General features: G+C 42.2%; 2 protein-coding genes across 10 annotated transcripts in view; one reads left to right on the forward strand and one right to left on the reverse strand.

Annotated features, from left to right (window-relative positions):
- SLC66A2 (solute carrier family 66 member 2) overlaps positions 1-20,470 on the forward strand; it is a 157,943-nt gene that overhangs the window by 74,519 nt on the left and 62,954 nt on the right. For 3 of the 6 annotated variants that reach the window (XM_053964589.1, XM_053964596.1, XM_053964632.1), the window contains one exon: positions 1,555-2,181. The exons of the other annotated variants lie outside the window; for them this stretch is intronic. In XM_053964589.1, the coding sequence (XP_053820564.1) occupies positions 1,555-1,774 (220 nt within the window). In that variant the 3' untranslated portion in view covers positions 1,775-2,181. Of the gene's footprint in view, positions 1-1,554; positions 2,182-20,470 lie in introns of those variants that run through there. 6 annotated transcript variants of the gene reach the window in all.
- KCNG2 (potassium voltage-gated channel modifier subfamily G member 2) overlaps positions 1-20,470 on the reverse strand; it is a 53,610-nt gene that overhangs the window by 3,690 nt on the left and 29,450 nt on the right. For all 4 annotated transcript variants that reach the window (XM_053964555.1, XM_053964546.1, XM_053964575.1 and 1 more), the window contains exon 2: positions 18,713-19,536. In XM_053964555.1, coding sequence (XP_053820530.1) covers positions 18,713-19,468 — 756 coding nt within the window. In that variant the 5' untranslated portion in view covers positions 19,469-19,536. The remainder of the gene's footprint in view (positions 1-18,712; positions 19,537-20,470) is intronic.

Raw genomic sequence — 20,470 nt, forward strand, 5'->3', positions numbered from 1 at the left:
ACCACATGCTAACTTCATCCCTCTTGAAGTGTGTATGCACAGGCTTTTTCCCTGTTTGGAAAGAGAACAGCCAGCAAAAGACTGATGAGGCTCTTGTCCTCTTTGCTAACTGCAGCCTTCCCCAAAATGTGGATATGTTTTAAGGGCTGTTGCACTGCCAGCAGTGAGAGTGTCATCACATTGAATGCAAAGCCTTGGGTTACCTCAATATGATAGCCAAAATGCTGAGGCACTCTGCGCACCTTACACTTAGGAGATTGAGACAATAACTAAAGAGATGTCAACAAGAAAAACAGATGTGAAAAGGAATCCTCAGAGCCAGCATTTATGGTCCTTGTAATAACCACACTAAAAAATTGTGATGCCTTGTGTTTATGGATTTTTGTTTTGTATTTCACTTTCAACTGGCACATGATGTACCTCCCACTGTTTCCCAGGGGGTCATGCTGATATGGAGAGAAAAATTACTTGTCCCATTGAAATTACTGTCAAGATTTTAAGCATATTGCAGGGAGGAACGATAATCTTATTTTACCAGTATAGTATTCGGATAGCCTGTCTTTAAATTCTGAATTTTGATATGTGTGAACACTAGGAGCTTAATTTATATCTGCCTCACCAAACTAATTTGGTCATAAGTAAGTATTTTTGTCACAAGCATAATATATAGCATATTAGATTTTGTTTCTAGGAGCTTTCCTCCTATCACAGCATAATTATGCTGTCAGGCTCTCCTATCAAATACAGAATCAAGATGCTTTCACATCACAACACAAATCTGGCTCTGTGAGCCAGAGAAAAAACTCACAAAGTCAGTGGAAGGACTCTTTGCCTGTACCACAATAACTTCTCTCCTTATGACCCAGAAACCAGCCCTCAGACCAATATTGTTCCAGAGCTCTGCTGCCTGGGAATCTCTCATCAGGATATGCTTGATCTCATACCTAAGGGCAGTTGCTGGAGGTGATTTGCAGCTCTTCACCCTATCCTTGCAGGTGCTCTAGAGGATCAGGTTGCGATGTTATAGGATGACAACCCAGAGAAGAATAGCTATGGCTTGAGCAAAGCAACAGCAATATCAAGATGAATAACCCAAATGTGCTCTGACAGATGCACCATACTTGGACCACCATCTGTGGAAACTCAGATGCACCTTGCCTTAAGAGCCTTATCTGGCAGGAAGTGTTCTGGATTCTGATGCACATGTACAGACTTTTTGCGCCACTAAATGTTTTGGGAAAGTCAGTGAAGCCTATACAGAATTTGGCCTTAAAATAAACCTACAAAGTCACTAAGGTGATTAATAGTTAATTTGGCACCTAATTCTCCCAGGACTTCCTACTAGCTGCATATGGAAAGGAGACTCTCTGAAGCATTTTTTGGTGTGAGTTTTGGTGTAGGAGAAAACAGGAGTGAAGATTGTTCCTCACTAATGGCTACCAGGGCAGATGGCTTCAGGAAGACCCTGTCTGCTCTCCCACACTCTGACATGTTTATCTGTGACAGGTTCACAGACCTAAAGCATTGCTAATTATGTCTTCAATCTTCCTGCAGAACTAAATCCCAATCGCAAGGGCGGGAGAAGCCTGGCAACCTTTGTTCAGCCAAGCGCAAGAAGCTTGGTGGAATCTGGAGCTCAGATAATCCAACACTGCAGAACCAAGCTGCATCTTTGCACATCAAGATAATGATAAGCTGTAATTTCCTCCATCCAGAGTCGTGGCTGGGCCCTGGCTTTTTTCCACTCTTCCCACGCTCCACAGCTGACAAATAATATGAAAGTCAAAATGTTTACTTTCAGTACAGTGGAGTGATAATGTTCTATAACACAGGGTTCACTTCAACAGGATGAAACAATCCCCCCTTCCAGCAAATGCATAATTATCTCCAGCAACTTGCTCAGTATCCTTATTAACGTATCACAATCTGAACAAGCCAGGCTCTGTCCAAAGGCTGTCCTAAGAATAAGAGGGTCGGAACATGCTTTTCAAAAACAGATCTGTGTGTCAATCCACCTGCCAGAGGTTTCTTTTTTCCACTAATTAAATGTCTTCCTATCCCTTGGACCATGTTCCAATGTCATCTGGTGTGACCTATTATTATTGTCACACGTTATCAAAAACAGCAACACAAAATTGTATTTCATGCTCTTTGCACTTAATTTCTTTCGGTTGCAGCTGCTTTTCCTTTGTGGTTTTTTTTTTTTCCTTGCTTGACTACAGCATTGGTTAATAAAGAAAAAAAAGGTAATTTTTTGCTTTCTAAACCTTCTGACTATGTGTTCCAGTCCAAATGGATGCTGTAATTCTGCTTGGGCTTATGAGGTTTTTCCATTCAAGAAAACAAAGCAAAAATTCTCAGAAAGGCACACACACAGATGGAAAAAAAAAAAAATCAGGAATTAATCAGCCAGTGGAACACAAGAAAAACAAGTCCTAAAAGAATAGGGCATCCTGCCCAAAATAGGTCTTCATCAAATCTGTATGTTCTCAAAAAAGATCGAGCTATACCAACTTGTGGCCATAAATGCGTCCAATAACAACTACACACTGCTTTTTACTTTTTATAAGCAAAACAGCTCTCTCTCATAACAAGTAACAAAATTTCTTCACCCTGTAATCTAATGGTTCCTTTTTTTTTCATATTTAGATTGATGAAATTGAGCCGCAGGGAAGACAGTTGTTTTTCCACAAAGTGTGTATATTTATTTATCTGTGTACATTTGTTTCTTTCAAACCATGAGTAGTTTGGGTTTCTTTTTCATGCAGAAATTTCTTGAGTACGGGAAATTATCTGCAGTTGCACAGAATTTGGGGGCTATATACTGTCAACACATGACACAATGTCAACACAGGGAACAAGGAAAGAAAGTAAGAAAGACATCAGTGAGTAATTCTGTGCAGTCAAATTAAAGTGAGTCTCCTTCCTTAGGAACTATAGAAATTTGCTGTTTAAAAGCCAACCACAGCATCTTTCTTCTGGAGAAACATTTTCTTTGCCAAAAGTTCCTTTGGCAAAAGGGAAATTACAAAAAGGAAAATCAGTGTCACTGGAGTTCAAATCCATCTGTATTCATTGTTCTGTATGGCCTGTCTAAAAGTGGCAGACATCTTTCAGAAACATTTTGGTTTGGCTTGCAGGGTCCATTTCACTTGTACTGAACCCTGTACTGAGCCTCAGAAAAACTCTCCACTGTGTGCTGTGTGACTTCTTGGCCCTGCCTTTGTCCTCTGGTCTCCTGAGAAGAAATTGTGACTCTTCCTTAGATTCTTGAAGGCTTTGACACCATCTTCTAATCCCTCTGCATTAGAAGATGTCAAAAGCCAGATCACCTCTAACTGCTCCAGTTCTTGTGTTGCTTTCCATGCACTTTTTTGAGACGTCAGCAGCTCCACAGCACTTTGAAGGAAGAAATTTCAATGCTGCCCACTTTGACCCTGCTGTGAGATTTGCCTTACTGTCAAATCTATACGTTAAGAAAAAAAGAAACTCCAACATGAGAGGCATTGCATACAAAAGTACTTACATAAGCTTGAAAATCATGACATTTCTAAAATGATATTTTTGTACATGTTCACTTGCCCCTTGTTACTTGAGTCTTCAGGTTGCATGTTTCAAGTGTTCCTCTGTGCACATCAGATCAAACTCTTTTTTAACAACAATGTGGAAACTTGAAATTCTGATGCAACTGAGATCTTGGCATCAGAGATCTGTGTTAAGAGACCTGCAGACAGAGACCTGCAGCCCTGAGGCTGCTGACGAGTCTGCCCACAGTCCCCAGTCCAGAGGCTTAGGGTGTTCCCTTTGGATTTGGGTGGGAGGCTGAGCCACCTGTTTTAATGAACATTTGCAGGGTGACCCAGAAGACAGACACTCCTCTACTACCAATTATTCAGCAGCCCAACACTTGGAGCCTTTGCTGGGCTGCAGAGAGACTCAGCTCCTACTCCTATGGCTCTGTCCTAGTGTGTGGGAGCATCTGGAGCACTGGCTGCTGGATCATTTGTTCTCTCTTGTCATTGTAAAATGAAGAAGCCTTCCTTGAGAAAAATTCCAGCAAAAGACCAACATTCCCAGAAACATGCCTCACCAACGAAACTCAAAGGTATTGCTCACGCTGGCACTTTCTGATGAAAGGCAATTTTCTGATGAAAAGTGATTTTCTGGTGAAAGCATCCAGACAATTTTCACAGCAGGGATAAGTGCAGGACTCCTGCGATGTGACCGACCTTGGAAGGGCAGCATCCCACCCTGCCCTGGGGCATAGGCAGCTCCCCTCGCTCTGACCACCCACAGACACAGTGATTGTAACTCAGTGCTTCTGCCATTAACGCTGGGGTCAGGCTGAACTCGCAGTCAGCCTGCTCCGAATATTTCCTTGTGCTCTTGAACAAAGATGATTCAGATAACTGCACAGCCTGTCCTCAAAGCTGGCTGGCTATGAAGTCAGAGTTTCTCTTTTTAAAGTCACCAAAGGGCCATGAAAGAGTCCTCTGCTTCTTGCTGTCCACACTTTGATCCGTAACTCGAGCTTAGTTTGTGCTTCATCTTCAGCCCAACTGCCAGCAAAGGTAACCTGTGCCTTCTGAGGGAGGGCTGTTGCCAACTTTGTGCAGCCCTGTTATGAACACAAGATAGCTCTTGTACAGCTTGTCTTTGTTGAGGAGAAAGGGCAAGGAGGTGGGCAGGAGCTACACCTGCTTACCTGCCTGGATTTCCCTTAATCCTGAAACAGCACAGCCCCAAATCACCACTTCTCAAAACTCCTCAGCCTGACATTTTTATCCTGCCAGTGAAGCTGCAAATAAACACGGAACACCAAAAGGAACAAGGGAGATGCCAAAAGACTATGGCAGATGCTAGAAGTTAACTGCAGGGTGTGCTAAAATACCCAGCTAGAGTTTAATCAGCTTGTGGAATTGCATGCTGTGCTATTCACTTGCAGTCATGCAGCCAAAGGGTTACTGAGATACTTGCGTGTGCCTTTCATTTGTCTCAAATTGCTCCTCTGACCTGTAACTGTGAAGCCAGATGTCTGTGTTCATGGAAATCTCAGAAAAGGGCCGGGGAGTCAATGAGAGGGAAGAGAAGACCACATGAGGACTTTACCTATGACTGTCCTTGTAGACTACAGAGACAGGAGACATGGATGGCACCCCTGATCCAGGAGGCTGCAGAGGGAACCAGTTGTATTTCCTTGGGTTATTATGCCCAATCCACAAGCAGCTGATGCTCTGGGCCATCTCAGCCCCAAACTGTACAACCAAAATTAGACACTGTAAGTAGGCCTCGGGTTCCTAAGCCATGTAAATACTGAGCTTTGAGATCTGTTTAACTGATACCTTTTTCCCTGGAAATGCTACTGATGTCTTAATAGCTGACTGCATGGATTTGGCATATACATCTGAACGGTGGTGAAAGACACAGACATGAGGGAATCAGTTGCCTATCTTCCAGGCAAGACTTACTATGATCCTAAGGCTTTCTTGTTTCCTGCCTCCTTCACATACTGCCCCTGACACATGCAGATACATTCTTTGGTCCACTATCCTGCCTCTTTTTGCTCCAGTAGAGCTGTTGAGAAGAATGGAAAGCAGGTAAGTAGTACTACAGATGTACAAAATACCCTCTCATTAATGCCTTCTTCTGAACTAGTTCTCCTCATGCCTGTGCCCATTTTAGCACATACTTCTCCAAAAGCAACAGTATTTGTAAGAAGGAAAAAATGCTAACTGGGTCTACTTTATGGAAAGCAACCAAAACCTAAAATCAGTAAGAAGTAGGAAACACAGAAAGAATAAAACAGACAATGAAATATCTATGAAACAGAACACCATCAACTTGCCTGATTTTCAGATGCCTATCAGGAATAAGCACAGCACCTCATCCAGAGAGGCTGGGGGAAATGTCAAGACATCCAATGTCTTAAAGCTCATCAGATTGTGACTGTGGCTGGGAGCAGCCTAAGGAATCAGTGTGAGCTTCAGCAGCCAGCTGCTCCTATCTCCCACTCTGATCATGCCACACACCAGGAGTGAGGGGCTGTACTATAACAAACGGAGAAGCAATACACCCTGGGTAGCATTTCCTGCAGATGTGGTCCAGGAGTGGCTGGGAAGGACAGCACCATCAGCTGAATAACTGCAACCAGCAGGGGAGCCAGGAGGCCAAAGAAAAGGGACCTTACATGATCAGTACTGGCTTCTTGCAAAGAGAGCCCATCACTAATTGACAGAAGAGTGTTGGCCAGAGAAGTAGCTACACCAGCTTTCAGAACCTGGACTCTAGAAGACCCACAAGGTTCCAGAAAAGACCTCCTGCAAGAACAGGGAAGACCAGAGACCTTTTAAGATGAAGCTTCTCAGTTTCAAGGGTTGGTGGTGTGATGTAGCTCCCATGAGAACAGGGGTCTGAGCTCAGCTCAGAGGACCCTCCAAGTCCTACGTGCCCATAAGGTTCAGCTGGCAAAGGAAATGATCTCTTGGTGCCACTAGAGTTAGCCCTTGGGGTCTGAGATCCCCACCTGGCTGGGCCACAGCTTTTGTCTGTGTATGAATGTAAGACATAAGCAGGCTATTACTAATATTTAGAGAATTACAACCTATATGTACAAGAATAGATTTACTACCATTTGCTTGAACAAATATTCTAAATCAAAACACTACTTTTGTCCCTGGGGTCTGCTTGGGCAATTTTGCAGCCATTCAGTGCCATCAGGAAACTGAAGACAAATAGCTACACAGGAAGACACAAGTCCAGGAAAACAAGGTATTGTATTTGAAACTCATCAACTCCCATGGCATTCGAGGCAGGATTTCACAGACCCCTGCCCATATGGCTTGCTTGTCTTTGCCCTGCAGCTGACCCCTTTGTGGGAAATACCTGTGGGTGACCCAGGGGTCCAGGTGTGCCCAGGATTCCTGCACAGCCCGCTGTGCTTGGACCAGGCACAACCTGCCCAGCCTGGCCTCAGGGGGCAGCTCAGCAAGAGGATTTGTTTATCAGCCACTGCCACCGACAGAGGCAGGAAGGCAGGAAAAAGAACGATGATTTCACTAAGTCAAGGTGCTCTCCAAAGAATAACTTCAATTTAGAAACACCAATGTTCTTAGTATTTCCGACTAAAATTACCTTGGAATTTTCTATTTCTGGATTTCCGGAATTCTTTTTTTTGGGTTTGGCCCATTTCTTTCACTGAAATTGAAAGTAAAAGCCCCCAAGAGAATAATGAAGCACCAGGAGTGTCCTTACTGACAAGTGTCCCCCTCTTCCCCTGATTTTACATGAATAGAAATCTTCCTCCTTAGCCCCCTCTATTTTCTAGCTCTGATAGAGGCATCAGAGCCTTGGAAGTTTACAATGTGTTTTAAAAAAATCCAGTATTTGCACATCTAAGTAAATGCTTGATCCTGAGCTTTCACAGGAAGAAGCCCAGTTACACTGCAACTTAGCAAATCTGACTTCTGAAGAACTGTATTTTCTATCCTAACACTCTGAAAACAAGGCAGACTCAGTTGGCACTTGGAAGAGCTTGAGCAATGGCACTTGGCACTTGCAGCACACCTGGTCCTCACAGACAGGGCAAGATTGCAGAAATCAAGGTGAGGGCTTGATTGGCTTAAACCAAACCAGCATAAAACTGCAGAACCAGAGCAGGGCTGATTTTTTACCAAGGGCACTTGGGTGCACTTTGAACAGTTTCCCCAGGGAATGGGAACACCTGCACACCCCTCCAAAAGAACCAGCCCAAAAGGGACAGGGCTGTGTGACAAAGTAGTGGAATTCCCAAGGCTTTCACACTTACCCAATATCTGGGAAAAGTTGATGTGGTGGCACCTAGCTGTGCTCACAGATATACACTGCCTAGAACTGTGGTCTTCCAAAACCCAGCACACTCTTTCCATCTTCTCCTCAAGCTTGTCTCACACTAAAAAAAGAATCTGTCTTGTTCTCCCTCTTTCTCTCACTTATTGATTATATTAAAAGATCAACTGATTCTTAATATAATTTAAAAGTGTATTTTCCCTCTTATTTACCCCAATTTCTCATTTCTTTCAATCATTTTTTGAAGCTCTTCTCCTCCTGCCTCCCACTCACTGCTAGTCTGTTTTACTGAGCCATATTTATTTTACTGGTTCCTGTAACCCTGTAACCTGCTATAAGATCTGAGGGTCTGGTTTTTTTCCTTTGAGGAAAGGAGGACAGAGTCAAGCTTACTGTTTTCCTTTGACATTTTTTCCAAACTTATATCTCTCCCCCCTCAGTCTACCTTTATCCTCTTATCTGAGAGCAAGGGAAGGATTTGCCTGTGTTGCCTGTGGGAAGATTTACCTTCCTGCTGGTAGTAGCTCAGGCACAGCTGGCAGTGAGCTCCTGCAGTGCCCTTGCACTGAAATGCTCTAAGTTGTGATGGATTTTTGCAAGGTGGATGACACCACAGTAAAACCACACACTGTCATATTCTCTCTTTCTGCTCAAGGCAACAGTAAAACAGTGCTTTCTGTAAGCGCACAAGAGCTTACCTTAAAACACCCAACATTTCTACTGTGTGTGAAGGCATCGAGCTGCAGACTGGGAGAAAAGCTCTGCAGTGTCTGCTCACAGTCAGAGCAGGGACTTTTCGGGAGAGTGCTGCAATTTCTCGTCATCATCTCTACCCAGTCTACCAGGTGCCAAGTTTCCAGCACAGCTCAGGATGTATTGCATGGCTGGGACCTTCACACTCTATTTCCTATTTGAATCCAGGCTCCGTAAATGAGATGGGGCAAGGGAAAGGGATTGTTTGTGTGTGTGTGACTTATGGAAGGGTGAGGGTTGAGTTAGTGAATGGGCAGAGGGGTGGGCTGGCACATGTGCTGATGAACAGCCTGTTCCACCTGTGGATACACCCCACAGCCCCTGTGGCACTCCCTACAAACACAGTCAGTGCTGGACAAGACACCTGGGTTAGGATGTTGCCTTCATGGGACCAGACTCATCCCATGTCACTCTTCAGAGAGCTCAGACTTCTGAGCTTTTTCTGGCTGCCCTTGCCTTTAATCACAATTATGAACTGTCACTGCTCATTTCATCTTACTGATGCCTTCAGGTCTGAATATTCACAAGGGCCAAGAAAGCCCCAGACAGTGAGAAGATGTACAGCATCCTTGCTGGCACCTCCTATACCTGCAGGAGTCAGGGACAGGATGGTAATGGCTCACTGGCCTGGAAGGGCAGAAGAGGCTCTTGAGCTGATCCCCTGTGGAGCAGAGGATCTTGCCAAGTGGCTCATGAATCATCTGCATAGCTTCAGCTGAGCCGAGTTATAACATTTAGAAGGACTGACAGAATGTATTTAAAAACTCTGTGAGATGCACACAGGCATGTCTAGATAAATGGTTTCCATTGTTAATTACCCACCCTGTAACACACTTTAATTCAGAGCATGAGTTTGTCCAACTGCAGCTTTCAGTTATTTCAGTTCACTGTTGCCCACAGACGTTCTCTTATTATGATTCCCACTGCATTAAAAGCACTTCTAGTGCCTCACTAAAAAGCAGAACTTTGAGATTTTCAACCATTTTTAAAACTTTTTTTTCAATTTGCCTGCCAAATGAATTCTGGACACAGAATCTCAAGCCTCACTTGATATCTTATGTTGGTTTTCTTCTACTATGAGATCTAACAGATTTTTTTTTAAACAATAAAGAAGCCAATTTTTGAAAAATGCCTTTTTATTAAGGAAGAATATTGTGCAGCACTAATTCAAATGTCTTACAGAAGTACCTACATCAGAAGTTACTTTCTTCTGAAAACTTTATAACCTCAAAAAATTATATTAAATTTGATTAATGAGTGGTGTTCTACACAGACTAGATCAAATGTGACTGATTGTACTCAATAATATGTTTTTGATGTTTTGATTACTTGGAACTAATATCATGCTTACCGTTAGAAAACCTAACAGCTTTATAGATTTCTCCTGGACCTTTCTCAAGCCTTTGTTTAAAAACTTTTCCAAAAAATCTTATAACCATGTTTTTCCCATGTGTATACTATTCAATTTGTCTTGAATATAAATGTCTACACTGCAAAAATCCCCAGTTTCAAAAACTTTTATATTTCATCTCCATTGCCACACCCTAGGCAATGAAAATGCGAGCATTTATAATGTTGAATGATTTAATGCAATTCTTCTAAGTGCCATACACATGAATCAGCTCATTACCTCAGCCTAACTATATGAGTTGCAGCCAAATGTACATCTGCCTGCTTGTTTTCATTCCAAACCTCTAGAATTGATAGCAACGTATCCTGGAGTTCTGAAATGAATTTTCCAGATTATATTTTCATTTCAAATAAATGAAAGAGTTCTCTCTTTCAGAACACTGGGACAATACTCAGTAGGCCCACAGTGCCCAAGCTGTCCTACAAAAGGCAGTGGAGCAATCTATGGAATACAGGAGCTCTGCTGTACCCCCAGAATGTTAGGCTGTGATGAGTAGCTGTAGTAATTTTACAAGCATGTCTAAGGCCAAGCGGCTATTATTGTGAGATAGTTTTAGAAATTCCCTGGATGATTTACCTGGAAGTTTGGAGAACAAACTCACTGGTAGGGACAGATACTTATGGGGGTGGAACCAGAGAGAGATATTAAAATAACTTAAACATGGAGCATATTTTGCTGGGTGAGCCACACTGCACCAAATATAAACCAGTTAATAATGTGACAAAGTTACAAATGCTTTTATGAAATAGTTTTAGCTGTTTAATTATTTATCACTAATGTTACATTGCAGCATATTTATATAATATTTAAAAGAAGACCCAAGCTTGCTATTTATTCATGAGAAGATATCCTGCAGACTGAAAGACTTCATTGGCACAGAATAAAGTTATTAACAAGTCAAAAGTAATTTTCTTAGTCAACTCTTGCCTTATCCCAAGCAGGGCAGAGAAACACTCTGCATTTTTTTCACTTCTAAGCCTAAAACACTGCAGAGAATCTCAGGTGCCTCTCAAAGCCTATATTGTAACCTGCTGTCCTCAAAATGTTCCAGGGCAGATCCTTGACCCATAAGGATTTCTCTCCTTATTTGGGAAAAGCAATCCAATAGCAGGCGCTGCCATGAGAGCCACGGTTGGGCATTGAGAGCTCAGGCAGCGTCTTCGCTGAGAGGTGGAATTTTGAGCAGAAGGTCTGCAGGCTAACTGAGGGACTCAGTGTAAACCTGTCATGCAGTGCTATGTCCCCACCCTCAATCTAAGGGCAATTCTTAGAGAAAGAAAATACCTCCTAATCCTCCTGATACAATGGAGGATGATTTTCTTACTAGGATGATGATTCCTTTATCTGCTCTTGAAGCAGCTGCCATGATGGTACTATCAGGTACAGCCAGTTGTTATCCAGCATTTTGTCCACACAACCAATTGCAAGAACAACCAATCATTCCTTCATATGTTTTCTATTTGTTAGCAACTTAAGGCAGCCCTGCAAAGAGGAAGGACTGTCTTGTAAAAGAGTTGGCAAAGCTGGCATATGATGTGCTATTTAACCAGGGGTTAAATAGCCCCTGCAGGCAGCAGGGGTCCCGGGCAGTGGCTGGCAGAGCTGGTACAGAGGGCAGTGAGATGTACAGCAGTGATGCTGGCAACTCCCAGTACCCAGTGTGTCTCCTCAGTGCGTGAATACAGCAATCCTGAACTCAGAAAGATAAACTGATACTGAGATATGCTCCATATAACACCTGGATTTGGACAGCTGGAAAGGAGGGATTGAGATTCGGATCCACAAAGCAAAACCAAATGTGTTCTTTTACATTAGAGACTGTATCTATCAAATGCCTCACAGACAGCTCCCAGGAAAATCATCAAAGGACATGATCACCACTTCTCAGTATTTACAAAGAACATTTTGCCATTGGTCTCACGCTTATAAATTCCACCGGAGTCAGATAAAAGATGCACACCACTCAGAAAGCCCCACAGAACTTGACATTTAAGGTTTAGATTGAGCAGTGCAGAGGTTCTCAGCTCCGTGATTTTAACGCTGTCTGCATGACACACAGAAGCAACACCACTTATTAAAACCAAACCTCATCACTTCCCACTGCTTTCAGACAAACCTGGTCTCTCTGAAAGACAACTTACCTAGCAAATGTCTCTGACCATCAGAAAGGAGATGGGAGACCATGCCAGCATGACTCAGACTTGAGAACTTTGCAGTTACTCCTCAGTTTGGATTCAGCATGAACTAATTTGGTCTCACTTGCAAAAAAGAATTTCCTTGCCTAGAAACATGCCTTGCAGGTGAGGCATAAGGAAGGTACCTGAACAGCAGTTACGTAGTTTTATTTTTATTATGATGGCCATAGACATTTTGTTTAAGATATTCTGCCCCAAAGCATTTCCAATCTAAAGGCAAGACTACACAGAACAGGTGATGGAACTAAATGAGGCCAATTGAGAACTTCAACAAGAAAGCAAACATTTGCTTATTACTGATAACTGAAACTGTAAGTAAAGGATGCTATCTAAGCTTGTAATTTGGAGTGTGCGTTACCAGTTTGATTTAAGTACTATCTGACGAGAAAACCTACTTTAGCTTATGAAAGGAATAAAAGTAAGAAACACCTTACTTCCAGTTAAAACAGAGTTCTGCAGTGCTCTGAGGCCTACATCCCTTAAACAAGGACGTGAATATTAAACTGAATATGAATCTCATGCGCCTACAGGAACTTCCTTGTGCACAACGTAGAAAAGGCAGGTGACCATTGCTACTGAGTCATTTAGTCTTTCCCTGGCCTCCAGCCAGCTGTGGCCTGAGGAGTCTGGAGCAGACGCAAAATGCAAATTAGCAATATAGGGTACAAGTACAGTAGATCGGTTCAGATGCCAGAACTGGTGATACTGTTAGAACTTATGATTTTTGCATTTCAACAGCAGAGCTGAGAGTGGTATAACAAATTCTCAGATGATCCCCAGGGAAATTAGTTAGTCCAATTCCCCAGGATTCTTTTTATAAAAAGTCACCCTCAGTGCCTATACACTATATATAGTTATCTGTAACACCAGCAGGGAGATATTTTTTAATACGTGTTTTTTGTTGACTGTGCTGTAATTTCTAGAACATTTTATTCCACAATGAAAGTAAAAACACAACCTGCAATTTTATTAATACTTTCATTCATGAAAACAAACCATCTATGCATCACATGTGACTCTGAGTTAAAATTAAGGTCTCAGTATCACAAGCAGAACAACAACTGAACAGTCAGAAAAGAGGTAAAGTCATAAAAATGACACCAGTAATTCCAGAGTCTCAAACAGAGTGCCATCTTAGGACAGCAAGCACCACTGGACTTTGTCCAGCATGTCTGTATCTCTCTTGCACTGAGGAGCCCAGCACTGGACACTGCTCCAGGTGTGGCCTCCTCAGTGCTGAGCTGAGGGGAAGAATCTCCTCCCTTGATGTGCTGGCAGCACTTCACCTGATGCAGCCCAGGATACCGGCATCTTTCTTTGCAGCGAGGGCACAGTCAACTTGGTGTCCACCAGGATCCCCAGGTCCTTTTCTACCAATCTCCTTTCCCTCTGGGTGGCCCCAGCACGTACTGATGTGTGGGGCTGTTCCTCACCAGGAATGCAGGACTCTGCATTTCTTTTTGCTGAGTTTGCTGAGGTCCACAGTCTTTCTCAGCCTGTTTCTCCAGCCTGTCAAGGCCATTCAGGGCGGCAGCACAACTGTCCGGCCACAACTTGTCCAAAGTTTGTGTCATCAGCAAACTTGCTGCTGGTACACTCTGCTTCACCCTCCAGGCCACTACTAAAGAATTCTAAAAGGACTGGAACCAGTACAGACCCCTGGGGCACACTGTTAGTTACTGGGCTCCAACTGGACTCTGCATCACTGATCACCATGCTCAGGGCATGGCCATTGAGACAGTTTTCAGTCAGCCTCACCCTCTGCTCATCCAGCTTCTTACAGAACAGTTTGTCTATTAAAAGCTATTGAGAACCATTTTACAAGACTCTCTTAACCTTGTCTGAGATTACTTTTGTGTGTACCTTTGTGAAATGAAACCTTTAGTCACAAGATTGTTTAAAATGCACATTCACAATTTACCCATTCCCCATCCTCAACATTATGGAAGTTGAAGCATGGTGTGTAAATTGAGCTTAGAAGGTTAAATAGTTTTGGCTTTATGAGCTATTATTAACTTCATTATTTATAAGTCTCTTGGTTGTAATGTTCTACAGCTGAAGGTTATTGAACCTTCCTATCACAGCATCTCTAATTAGGCTAGCTTTTCCCAACACCTTACAAAGTGTGGTGAAGAACGAGCTCTCTGATCTGCTTCTCCTGTTTTGCACTGTGCTGCTTACAAATGACTGAGCTCAGGGGTCTCAGGCCTATAAATGCTTTTTTGAATCAGGACAGAATGTTTGATATTATTATCTATGTTCCACCTTTTCCTCTCTGATGACAAAGACTGCTGTCTAACAAAGAAGAGAAGACTCATTTTCAGAGAGAAATGGTTGACATTTCTGTTTTCACCAAGAAAAAAATGAAGAGTCTAGTATGATGACCATCTGGCTTTCAGCTGAACCTCTCTGAATGTCTTTTGGTTGTTTAGCTCTTACTGTATGTTTAAAGCTTTTGCTGTAATATATCCCTGACTGGTTTACTTCTCTGATGTATTAGCTGCTTTCTTTGAGTCACTCATTTGTTTAGAGAGGTGAGAAGTCCACTTAAAGGTAGGATATGACTAAAATGCCTTGAGGATACTCTGTGCCTCTGGCTATTTTTATGTCTTGGAGATGACTTTTGTGGTGGTCTTGAAAGAGCCTGGTGCCTGAGGGCTCCTGCTATGATTTTGTCTCAGCAGATTTAGCCTTTAGAGGAGACTTTTCACTATTAAATCTAAATCTCCCATTCAGAAAAGTTTGAAATAAAAAGTTTATCATTGTCTTGTTACTTTACATGGAAGAACCTGACTGCCTTCACATGTTTGTTTTCTTCACATACTTGAAGTGTCCCTTTCCTGAAATTTCCAGAAGGAGCTATTATATGCATTACTGAATTAGTGGATTTTATTTAATTTAATTAGTAAATAAAAGCTAAATGAGAAAAAAATGCACTAAATATATATCCTAATTTGGTAAGTGAAATGTAGTTCAGGATCTGATTCTGTTAACTCTACTGACAATTGTGCAGCATCTGAAATACACTATATTACTCCCAAAAAGAGTAACACTCAAGGTGAATCAAGGTGACCTTTAGTAAGAACAAGTATCTACAGTACAGGGAAGCATGAGCCTTCCCACTCTTGTTAAACCACCAGGGATTGCCACTATCATCCAGAACACCTGGAGCAGCTAATAAAGTTAACAAAATGTATGATTGAGTTTTCTGCTCTATTTAAGAAGAGAAAGGCAGGCACCTAAAATAATTTCATCACCCACCTGGTAATTATTTCTAACTTTTAAGTTACCCACACTTACATCTTGTGTGAGGTCATTTACACCTCTGCAGGACATCACTGGGTGTAACAGCTGGTCCATTCAGATGGCATTAAAGGATCAAGGTATAGAAAATTGCTCCCCAGCATGGCTTTTTTTCATGATTGGCTTCTCTGTCTTTCCCTGAAGCAGTAACAGGACAGATAGATGGCACATAGAGATTTTGTTTTCTGTAGTAACATCAGCTCAAGGAAAAGCCACTGCTTGCTAGCTAGAGCACCTATACAGCCCTGACATGGAACCATAACAACAGCAATGTCAGCCAGAAAGCCTGGAAAATGTGCACACTGAGTATGGTGTGCCTTTGAAATAGTATTTACTATTTATTTGTTCCTTAGTCAGGAGGGACGTGCATCCTTTTTCTGCTTGTTAGGAGACTGCAAAGCCATACCAAAGAGCTATCCCTGGGCACAAATTTTAATCTACATACTGGGGATAGAGCTCAGGATTATTACCATGAATTTGAATTCACATATGCTCTCTTATCTCCACACATGTTACTTGCAGAGCTGCCTTGGCTTGCTAAGTCACACAGGGAGTACACACAAGGAGTTTGCAACCATGGTCCCAAACCCTACAGGTCATTCCAAGTGAGCAGATGCCTTGCCAGAAGTGATCCTTCACCAGTCCCCTGTGTAAGAGAGCCACCTTTGTCTCAAACAAAATAACCATTTCCAGTCTGTCCACAGACCTTCCCTGTCCAAAGTGCAGAACAAAGATTATCTGCAGGAGCTCTATGCTTTTAGAATTTAAAGGCACAGAAGAACATTGGATAATTTATTCTGATCGTCTCTGTATTGCAAGAATTTCACCTTTGTAACTTGATCTGCAGTTGATGCTTTTCTTTTGATTTAAGTAAATTCTCTTTAGCTGAGGGCTAAACAAAAGGACACTGAGCTTTTAACTGAAAATGTCTAAAAGCACGAAATCCACTAATTTTCTTCCTAGTCTGTCCCAGTAATGAATCACCTTGCTATTAAATACTGGCATATAGTTTCCCATATGAATTTATAAGGATTCAGCTTTTATCAATGTATCATTCCCCTGCTTAATTTAAAGGTCTTCCAGGTTATACAGTTCTCCCCTCATAAAAAACCCACGTATATGCCTAAACTACTCACCTTCCTTCCAATAATTTAAATCAACTGAAATGTTTAAGTTTCTTATTGTATGGCATTTTCCCCAAGTGTCTAAGATTTACAGGTTTTTAGCTCTCTCCCTATTTTTCAAAACACCATTAAAAACATGAATGTGAGAACCAACTGCAGTATTCTAGAGTCAGTCTCACCAATACTGCATACAGGCACAGAAAATCTTCCAGTTTTTTATAAATACACCCCATCTTAGATATTCAAGGATGACATTAACCCTTCTGACTTTATGCTGCAATAGGAATTTATGGTTGCTTGTACCCTAATTATTATTTAGAGCCTCATTTTGGGAACCAGAGTCCCTGCTTTTACATGAGCAAGCCTGCATTCATCTTTATTGCAAAATTTTGCATTTGACTATGAAAATGTGCTCCTTCTAATGGTTCCAGCATACCAAGAAATCCAGGCTTCTCTCATATGTTTGCTCAATCCTCATTATTATCCTGCTCCACCCAAAAAACGATTGGCCTATTATTATGAGTCCCTATTTATGTTCGGACCATTAGTAAAAACATAAGGTTCCTAAACTCTCATAATTCATAATTAAAGCAATAGTTCAGCTCTCACTTAAACCTGGGAACAGCTAAACGCTAAATACATCTCAGTTTTCAACAGTAAAATATCCCTTGTGCTTAGAATTCAGGGTACTAGAGCCCTGATGGCTAATTACACTAAAGGGCATGTGTTTTGGAAATGATATCTTAAAAAAACATTATTAGGACAACGTAGTGTTAACTAGTACCCAGTACTACCATCCTCAAACTTTAAATCACAAAAAACCCTTAAAATAAAGATCTGATAATAAATCATATATCAGTTAACACACCAATGTTTTATCTTTTTTCCTGGCTGCTCCTGAATGAGTCTGATTCTAAATCAAACTCCTCAGGTGAGATGTAACCTGAGCAGACCTCGCAAGCAAAGGGTGGGTTTAACTGTACGCAGGGTGCTCAGTCAGATGCAGGGGTCTCTCTGGAGCAGCTGGATCCATTTTCCATCACCCTGCATTTTACTTTCAAGGTGGCATAACAGTAAATGCCTCAGGTCTGGGGATGATCTCCCTCTTTTCTGCTCCTGGCAGTAGGGCACAAGCCATCCAGCCCCTGTGTGACAGAACATGGGAATAGCTGCTTCCAGGAGAGCTCAGCCTTCAGCTCAGAGGCAGCACTTCATGGGCTGAAGTACTGTCTTAGTAGTTGAAGTTCACAACCACATTTAATGACCACGGGGCTGGGAAATAAGCCCAAACATTTCATGTCAAGCTTGGACCTGGGTAAAACTAGAGAGGGCGTGAATTCTTCAAAACATCCCCACCCCAACTCCTCAGTTTGCATTTCAGCACGTATGTGAAGAAAATGTAAATGTCCTCCTCTACCATTTTTCAGATAAGCTCTCATTGGCCTACAGACAATTAATCCTAGGGAAGTGAACAAAAAAGGGACTAAACCCTTAGGAAATTTGATGAACTTAAGAATAAACAAAATATCTGTAAGACTTGATTTTCAAAGGCATGAATCATCCACAGTTTACACTTGAGAATACTAAGCAGGTCTGAAAATTGGGACAATTGCTCTGTTTCTGCTGTTAAGTTGCTGCCTCAGCTTCCCTGGACTTTACATCACCCTATAGCATCAAAATACTTTAGATGTGGTTTTTACACTAGCACACTGAGAGTTCATTCAAATTGTTAAAGTACCTTTAGGGAAAATTGATTTGTTAGCTCTAAACTTAACCTCAAAACATTAAACCAGAAAAAAGGCTGGTTTTTATTCCCAGAGTAGCTAGTTTGTCATCTGGTTAGACATATCAGAAAACAAATCTGGGGTGTAAGGCTATCTGCTGCTGTGAACTGGCTAAGCTGGGCTAGCAGGGCAGAGTTTGGCCCAATCTTAACTCAGTTCTAAGTGACATAATGCTTTCTGTGCTCTACCCAGCCAGCCCTCCACATCATATATACTGAACAGAGTATCTGCCTATCTGCTGGAGTGATTTTTCCTGTCACCTTTCCTGAGGAGACAACTGTGCAAAACACAGTCTACCCCAAGAAAGGCTGCACTTACCCGATCCTCTTCTTCTCTGACATCTGGCATGGTGCTGATGCAGAGGCTGACAGCAGTGATGGCAACAAAAGAGATTGAAATGCAAGCAAAGATCTTTCCTGGGATCCCTGAGTGGGGGTTCTCCACCATATCCCTGAGCTTTCGCATGCACAGACTCAGTCGGCTGTTGTCCTGGAAGGCACATTGTGTAGCTTCATTAAATACCATCTCCCTTTCAAACAGCCTGGCCTCAGCTGCCTCTTCCTCTTTCTGTCGCAATCTCTTTTTACAGCACCACTCCAGGTGGTCCTCTTCTATCCCCCAATACACAAGCTCCTCCTGGAATGAAAGAGCACACATCTCCCTGAGAAGCCTCAGCTTCCCTGCTGTCAGGAATGTCATGATCGTTCTGAAGGCACTAGGATTACGGTCAAAAAAAAATTCATTGCAGCTAACATCATAATCATCGCAGATGTCCATGATCTCATCATAATTGTTGCAAGATTTTAGCTTCCCAAGCCTGGTCAAGGGGCAGTTCTCCAAGGTGGTCCAGGGAATTTTGTACTTAATACCACCTACATTGATAATCACAAACCTGGACCGGTCATCCAAGCGGGCTAAGCAGCACAGGTCTTCTCCAGGATGCAGAAGTTTGGCCTTTTTGTAGAAGAATCCTTTCTTGGTTTGTACTTCACACAGGTTTTCCAAGTTGTTGAAGGAGTGGGAGCTGAAGTTAGGATCTGCATTTCCAGTGAGCAATGCCATTTCGTGGTACATCTGTTGAGTCCATAGGGAGGTTGAGGCTACTCAAACAAAAGCATCTGGAGCTTGACCAGAAAGTCTATCTGTAAAACAGAATTTTAAAATTACAAGAAAAGTGCAGCACTTTTAAATGATAACAATCCTATCCTCTCCCTCCTGAGAAACTCTTCTCTATGGCATTCCTTCTTCCCCCATTATTTTAGGACTATCTTTGCTTGATAGTTGCTTGGGAAAGAACTTACAATACAATCAGGTCAGAAGCCATGCTGTTACTTCTCAGGGGTTTAGTTAATGTTTGAATGGAAACAAAACCAGTGTATTACCATTTTTAGAAATTTCTAGAGGTTCAAGCTATATCCTGGGCATCAATGCATACCAGAAGAGAAATCTAATCATGTGGATAAATGGCAATTTACAGTTTAGCAACTTAATTTAAAAACTTAGTTGCAAATGGTTTTTCGATTCTTTTGGCCCATCTACATTATGTTCCTATTACAAAAAGCCTATAGGGTGAGGATAAAATGGGTACTTACAATACAGTCAGAAATGTGATGGCAAAAATGTGGGTAATTCCCAACCTAAATTCACCAAGCCTAGGTAGCAATAGCAATGAATATGTGGGAGCTGAGGGCATGCTGGGTCTGAGCTAAAACCAGAGCTTGCCTGGGAGCCTGGAACTGCTGGAAGCTCTGCTGTGGTCTTGGCTGTAGTTGTGGACAGGGTTCCAAGCAGTCTGGCAGCAGTTCTGAAACAGGAGCTCAAACTCAGAATGAAGCCGAGCTGGAAGTGACTTGGTTGCTGCTCTTTCTTACTTCTCGATAGTGCAGAACCCAAGTGGTCACACTCAGAAGGAATTATGTATAATTCCAGGATTTAATTTGTGCCTCCTGGTTATCCCTCGTTTACCACACCACAATCCACATTGCTTCCTTACTTTCTCTGAAGCCCATCACATGCATTCTTCAAAGCTGTATCTCTAAAGCAATAATGGGATGTCTTGAAATGCTACCATGTAAT

Source organism: Vidua chalybeata, chromosome 1 (genome assembly GCF_026979565.1).
Source record: "Vidua chalybeata isolate OUT-0048 chromosome 1, bVidCha1 merged haplotype, whole genome shotgun sequence".
Taxonomy (NCBI): Eukaryota; Metazoa; Chordata; class Aves; order Passeriformes; family Viduidae; genus Vidua; species Vidua chalybeata.